The sequence below is a fragment of the Tetrao urogallus genome (assembly GCF_951394365.1).
Source record: "Tetrao urogallus genome assembly, chromosome: 5".
Lineage (NCBI taxonomy): Eukaryota > Metazoa > Chordata > Aves > Galliformes > Phasianidae > Tetrao > Tetrao urogallus.
The window spans coordinates 8,157,198-8,164,602 of NC_136818.1; the positions used below are offsets into that span (position 1 = coordinate 8,157,198).

Below are 7,405 nucleotides of genomic sequence, written 5' to 3' on the forward strand. Positions count from 1 at the left end.
AGGCAGGAAGCACTGGAACAGCCCAGGGCTGAAGCTGCACAGTGGTCAAACTCAGCTCCAGTGCTCCCAGCACACAGAGCTGTGGGTGACAATGCCCCACTGTGTTCCCCAACTCATTACAGTGTCACCCCACAGTCTGGCACTGCAGGAAGCAGTTCTCCATTTCTATAACATAGGTGCACAATGGGTAAAAGGAACACACAAGAAATCCATTCCTGGCAGCTCCAGATCATTGTGAACATCCCCTATGCTTTTCTTCACACCACCAAAAGAAATTGCTGTCCTAAGCTGAACAGAGGATGAGAGAGGGAAAGCTGTTAACATGCAGAAGCTGCACTGAGGGCTGCTGAAGGAAGGCTGATGCTTCACATCTGGCTTTACACTTCTTGAAAAGACCTGATTTCTGCTCAGCATCACCCAGCCAACCGCATCCCACTAACCCACAGCCTAGATGTCAACTTACAATTGCGTTAGAAGAGGGCAGAAAGCATCAGGGTAAAACATCCCACTGAAAATACATCACTTGGGTCCAGCAGGGCAATGGCTGAGCTGCAGGTGGGGATGGGAGTGGGATGAGGGTTAAATGCTCTTTGTCCCCAGGACCAGCCGCAGGCTCAGGACCCCACTGCAGAGCAGGCTGTGGGCTGCCGGCAACGCTTGCTGTGCAGAGATAAGCGTGCCATCTAGAGGAAATCCCCTTCATCGCCAGGACTGGCAGCTGAAAATTATCCAATAAAGGATAATTAACCCCTGGCTTTGGAGAAAATCCTCCAGCCTGCTCTGAGGTGCTTGCACAGGCACGCTGTGAGGGGCTGGTGATGTGCTGAGGTATCACAGCAAGTGCTCCAGGGCCACAACTAGGATGTCCACTTCCCCTGGCATGGGCATTTGGATGGAAAGGTGGAGAAGGAAATGTGTTCTTCCCACACCCCATGCACCTGCCTGCCTCTGGGGGAGGTACAAAGTGGGCACATAACACAGTGTCTGTATCATATAATGTGCTCCAGTGCAGCCAGCAGTGGTCCCAAAACCAAGAGTGAACATGGTTGCTATGGGCACCCTTGCCATCAGCATCTCTGGATCTGGGAGGTGCAATGAGAGTCTGTGGGGGCAGCAGCAGCATGGGTCTTGCACCCTCCTATAGTCAGGGTCAGCCCCACCAAACACTTGTATCCCAAGCACACAAATCCATCCAGCCCTAAAGATAACTGAAAAACAGTGATCTAGATCCAAGCATGGGGACAGATGCTTCTGCCCACTGGGAGGCTGTCTTATGTAAATGGGAAAAAGTAAAAATAAATTAATTTTTAAAAAAGCAATTTTGCCTTGTAAAACATGTTCAGGGACAGAGAAGGAGCAGGGAAGGTCTCACATGAGGGAAACCTTATTCTGCAGGAAAAGCAGGTGCATGCTCATGCAAAAAGCACCTGGAGAGGAGGAGCTGTGTGGCACTGAGTTGCTCATGTGCTGTTTCCTGCACCTTTCCTGCCTACACTGCTCCTGACCTCCCATGTGTTGGTGCCCCCATGCAGAGACAGATTTGGATGTCCCCTGGCTTGAAGTAGGTACCTCTGAGCACTGCATCACGCTGGAAGCTCGTGCACTTCATAAGTCTTGTATTTCCTATCACTGCAGAGAGGAACCTCGTCGTAATAAAAATCTGGGCTCCAATCCTACAAACACTTATGCCTGAGCTTAACTCTAAGCACGTGAGCCGTCAAAGGGGACCATTCATGTGCTTAAAATTTAAGCATGTGCTTAAGCGTCTGCAAGCCTGGAGTCCATCAGCGTGGGGATTTGTGCACTAAGCCCATATTCTGAGTCATTATCCTTTTCATGTCTTCTCCGGTATTTCAGAAGATGCTTCAAAGAGGAATTTTCAAGTTCTTCAATAAACTTTGCCTTCCCGAGCAGCCGGGATTCCTGCCTATTCTATGGGGCAATTCTCCTGCCCTGCATCCCCTCCCCCTGTCCGCGATAATCCGGTGCTATTTCATGCTTGGCCAGACAATTAAGCCCTCTTGCTGCTTGGCTCTGTCTTTGTTATGTATAATTGTTCCAAATAATTAGCCACTATTGCACGCTATTCTGAAACGACTTTGTATTGCAATTATACTTAGATGGTGAGCATCAGTTGAGTGAGAATCCAAGCAGCAGACAGCCCAGAAAGAGAGGGCTGGCTGAGATGCTGCTTGGAGCTGCTCTGTGGCGGTGGGATCTTGTCCAGGTGTCACCTGGCTGCCACCTCGTGGGTGCTGCCCACAGTGCAGCAGGTAGAGCCGTGCTCGCTGCCATCACCTCCATTGGGATATGGCCAAGTGGATGGGTTGGACATCTCTGGGCAAAGAAGGCAATGCACCGAAGCTTTGGGATGTGTTTGGGCTCTGGGAGCTGAATGTTCCCAAACTGGGTCTTTGGGTACTTCAGGGATGGTGGAACGTATGATTCCCAGTGAGGAGATGGGTCCAGCAGCCCTGTTTGCTAACCTGCAAATGTGTGTCTGCTGTGGATAAGTGCCAGATGGGGTGCTCAGGAGTTACATCTCCACGTCAGGCATCTTTTTGAAAATCAAAATGACGTGGTGCAACAGTGTCACCTTATTGATACTCAATCTCTTGTCTCTCAAGCTGGGAATATCTGAGAAGGACATAACCAGAAACATGGGTTGGTCTGATCTGCACTGGTAAATTAATTCCTCCGACATCATACGCTGCTTCCTTCCAGCCAGCAGAGCTGATGCAAACTGGAAAAGAGCATTCCCAGGCGTTGTACATAACCAGCTCAGGTGCACCCTTTCTCCATGCAACATGGGCCAGGGCTGCTTCTTGGCATTGGGTGTTACAGGTTTACTTCAATACATGCATAAAAGTCCTATTGCAATGTTACAATTTCTTAGTCTCAATGATGAGACTGGGAAATAAATAACCTTTGACGCTCTCCCAGGAGCTTGCAGGTCCCCATTCCCAGCCTGGAGGTTGCATCCCACTTGCTGCTCTGATAAATAACTCTGAGTGAATCCCATTCCCTCTGGTCTCGACTGTGCCCCAAGCCTCCGTGACACCCTGCTGTGTCTCGATGAGGACAGATGCTAGAAGGCCACACAAGGAGCACTCTCAGGTCCCCTTGCCCAGCATGAGGCTGGTGAGGGGGAGCTCAGGGGCTCTGTAAGCACCCACCCCCCCCCGAGCCGGTCGGGAGCGGCTTCCCAGGGATTTCCACTGGAGGTCAGTGTTGGCCCGAGCACGGGGGCTGTCACTCAGGGCCACCTCGTCCCTGTCCCGGGGTCGGCATTGATGGAGCCCCTGGATGCGTTTGTAGAAGGGTCCTGGGGTGGGACAGCAGCGCCACATTGGCTGCGGGATGTGATCTGGTCATCGCATCACACTTGTGGAGAGGCCAAAGTCACGGTTGTGTTGGGTGGTGGTGTATAAGGGAACATAAATATGAGGGGGTAGAGGTGATGATTCAACCTTCCCCCCCCCCCCAAGACACAATGCTCAGCCAGCCCTTGTTGCCTTACACCGATTTACTCCAAGCTTTCATCAGCCAACAAAGTCCATCTCTGCTGGTTGCACTACACCCACCACCCATTGCCCATCACTGGTTGGATTTAAAGGCTCAATCCTGACCTCTTCCTTTAAGATGGAGAAACTTTTGGCCCTCTCCAAGTGATGTATTCACAAGGGACAAAGCATTGCATAAAACAAAGTCATTAATGTCTAAAATGTCCATCCCTGGAGTTGGCAGTGGACAACTGGCAGCATCCAGACAGAATCAGACACTACTGGAGGACCAACAAGTCCTTCACGAAATGTACTCCTGTTACAATCCCAGCTGATGCCCTGTTTGTTTGCACCCAAGTGCTCCCTGGGCTGTTGGGATTTCTGAAGGGAAAACAAATCCTGGTTCCAAACATAAGAGACGTGAATCCACCCCAATTTTTTAAGGGCTACTCTGTGAGAAGCCACCTGCGATGGCCCCATCACCAAACCAATCTCTTTGGCACCCTTGATCCCAAAGGATCATTGCACAATAGCAGAGAGCAAAGAAAGTTTTGCCTCTGGCTTTTTGTGTGTGTTGGATGGGGATGGTTATGCATGTCATTACTTAAAGTTCTCTGAACTCCCTGGATGTTGTTAAGTAAAGAGCAGAGGATTTCAAAGGAGACTCGGTTTCACAGCCCAAATCTGAGTGATAATTACTCCTATTTCTTTCAAATCCCTCTTTTTCATGAAACACATATACTGAAAAGACACTAAAACAGGCGAAGGGCACAGGCATAAACTTTACAAAGCTTAAAACTACTCTGTCTCAGCACAGCTCATGCTTTACATGACACCTTAATCCTACTCATTTGCTAGATTCACCCTAACTGTAAACAGAGCTTTGAAATGAAAGCTTAAATCCTAGTTGGGATACATTAAGTTAACCAAGAAGACACTCTTAAGGCATTAGTGCAATGACAATCACAATATGAGTGCCAGAGACTTGTGCATGGGGGGATTAATATCTGAAGGGAGAAGAAAAGGGGTCTGGTCTCTGTACTTCGCAGCCTCTTTAGCTAACAGCCTGCAGTGAGGGGGCTGTGTGCTGCTTGTGGGGTGCTGGGGCTGCCTGGCAGGGGAGCCTGGGGGGACCCACAGCTGGATGCTGCACCCCAACATCTGGGTATCTCAGCATCTGGGTGCTGCCCCCCAGCATCTCGACCACGTACCAGTTTGGGATCATCCACTCTCCCCAAGCCACGTCCTTTTGCTACCACCTATGCAAGGCTCCAGTGCGATTGGGGAAGAGCAGGCTCAGCACAGCACTAGGTTTCCAAGCACCAAGTCTGGAGAACTGCAGCACCACCTGCCCTCCCCACCACTGTTTTTCCTTTGCATGGCACCTGGCTCTGCCCTAGGAACCCCCTTGTGCACTGCCAGCCCGTAACCCCCAGCCTGGAGAAAAGCAGCTTCTTCTCTCCCTTTCCACACCAACGTCACATTCAATTCTTACAGCATGCATAGGATAAAGGAATGAAGAGGCACAAGTGAGAGCTCCCACCACGGGGACACAATCCAGCAGCGGGGAACACCTGCCTCACTGCCTAGCTGGGCACTGGGAACAGTCCTATAAATAAACAGCACCAGGATGGGCAGTGAATGCATTGGGTTTTAATTGATGCTGTGCCAAGGGAGGAAAGGTCTGATCTAATTTGGGGTGCTAAACAGGGGTATCACCTGCAAGGGACTCCTGCTGTGCCAATGGAAAGGTACACTCTGCAGCTCCCTGGTGATGAAGAGCTCAACTGCATTCTTCCCACAGCCCAGCAGCACTTAGCTCCCATTCACTTTTTTTAAAAAAAGCAAAACCAAACATATAAAATAGCTTTAAAAAGCATCACTAAAAGTACAAGTCCTCCAGTGGAGGCACAACAGCAGCACGATAACATGAGCAGAGGATTTCCTTTGGTTGGAGCAGGGGAATGGCAGCACTGGACAGGTTGGAAAGAAAAGCTTTATTTTAAAAAAAGTCTTTTCTAACAGTGAAAGTCATTTTTCAACATAGAAAAAAGAAGTAGTCAAGGTGTTTTGTTTTTTCCTATGGGGGAATAAGAGGATAAACACCTTAGATATTGTTTTAAAATTGGTTTAGTGGGGTTTTTTTTGGTGACTCATTCCAGTGATGAATGAGCACCCAGGGAAGAGGAGAAAGCCCTTTTGTGGACCATTCCTTGCTTTTGGGGTTCCTGCCCATTGCACCATGCGAGCATTGCCTCCAGGAGGAACCTCCTCTCCAACTGAACACAGCTGGGAAAGAGGAGTCAGATTTTGGTCCCCTTCACCGCGCACACGGGGTTGTGTCTGCACACAGCCAAAGAGCAGGAACCTCATCCCACCCACTCAATCCCCACTATGGGGACGTGTTCACGCATCCATCCATGGGATCCTTGGCGCATCCATCCTTGGACCCATCACATGTACCGCTCCAGGCCGGTGGTGAAGTTGGGCTGCCTGCCGTAGGCATTGCCGGAGCTGAACTGGCCGAGGGGTGATGCGGGGAGCCCCAGCAGCTGCTCGTTGTGCTCAGGGCAGGCAGTGGGGCGCACAGTGGGCAGCGCCAGTCTGCTGGGAGCCCCGTAGAGCTGTGGGCTGCCGGGTGAGTAGCTGCCCTGCCCTACGGGTAGATGGGGTGGCGAGGCAGCATAGGGGTATGCCAAAGCATTGGGGCCGGCTCGGCTCAGCAAACCAGGGCTGACGGGCTGCGGCTGGAAGCAGGGAGGCTCCGAGGTGCCGGCGGAGCAGCTGGGGGCTAGTTCGGTCCCAGTTAAGCCCAGAGAGGGGTGGGCCAGCTCGGCAGGTGGCGAGGGCTGCAGGGCCTGCTGCCCGCTGATCAGGCTGTCAATGCTGAACATCCGCGAGTGCTGTGCCGGCGGTGCCACCCCGGTTGCGTAGGGATGGAAGACGGTGCCCGAGAGCTGCGGGCTGTAGGCGGGCGAGCAGAGGGCATTTGGGTAGGGGGCGGCGGCAGCCATCGGGCGGACGGCGGGAGGTGGGGTGAAGGCGCTGGAGTTCTGCATGTAGCCAGGGTAGGTGGTGATGTCGGTGCGCTTGAAGCGTTTCCTCCGGCGCAGGAAGCTGCCGTTGTCGAACATGTCCTCGGCGGCAGGGTCCAGCGTCCAGTAGTTGCCTTTCCCGGGGTGGCCGGGCTCCCGGGGGATCTTGACGAAGCAATCGTTGAGGGTGAGGTTGTGGCGGATGCTGTTCTGCCACTTCTTGGGGTTCTCCCGGTAAAAAGGGAAGCGCTCGGTGATGAACTTATAGATGCCCCCCAAAGTGAGCTTCCTCTCGGCGGCGTTGGCGATGGCCATGGCGATGAGGGCGATATAGGAGTAGGGCGGTTTGCCCCGTTGCACCGGCCGTTTCCTCCGGCGGCCCCCGGCGGGAGGCGGCGGCTCCTCGGGAGGCGGAGGAGGCAGCGGGGAGCTGCTCCCGGCACCTCGCGGCTCCGGCTTCACCTGGGAGGTGGGGGTGGAACCCCGGGGAGGCCCGGGAGAGCCGGGGCTGGCCGAGGCGGCGGGGCCGGCCGCCGGCAGCGTGCACATGCCTCGCAGGCAGGGGAAGCCGGCCGCGTTCATATACGGCCGGAGGGGTAGGGGTAAAGCGGGGGGGGGCGGAAGGAGTAAAAGCCCCCCGCCCAAGGGGGGGAAGGGAAAGGGAGGGGAAGGGAAAAGGGGGGAATGAGCGCAGCGGCAGCACCCGGCTATGGGGAGCAGGGCCCCGAGCTGCTTTGTAATATATAGGGCGGTCGCCCCCCCAACCCACCCCGGAGCCCGGCCCCTCTCCCCGGGGGCCGCGGGGGGGAGGCCGCCGAGGATGGGACCGTTCTCCCACGGGTAAATCCCCCGGCCTCTCTCTGGGGT

General features: G+C 53.6%; 1 protein-coding gene across 1 annotated transcript; it reads right to left on the reverse strand.

Annotated features, from left to right (window-relative positions):
* Nucleotides 1–5,956: 5,956 nt before the first annotated feature.
* On the reverse strand, nucleotides 5,957–7,120 carry FOXE3 (forkhead box E3; the record flags this gene model as incomplete). Its single annotated transcript, XM_079536519.1, has 1 exon — nucleotides 5,957–7,120. The coding sequence occupies one exon, from the start codon at nucleotides 7,118–7,120 to the stop codon at nucleotides 5,957–5,959; it is 1,164 nt and encodes a 387-aa protein (XP_079392645.1).
* Nucleotides 7,121–7,405: the final 285 nt, after the last annotated feature.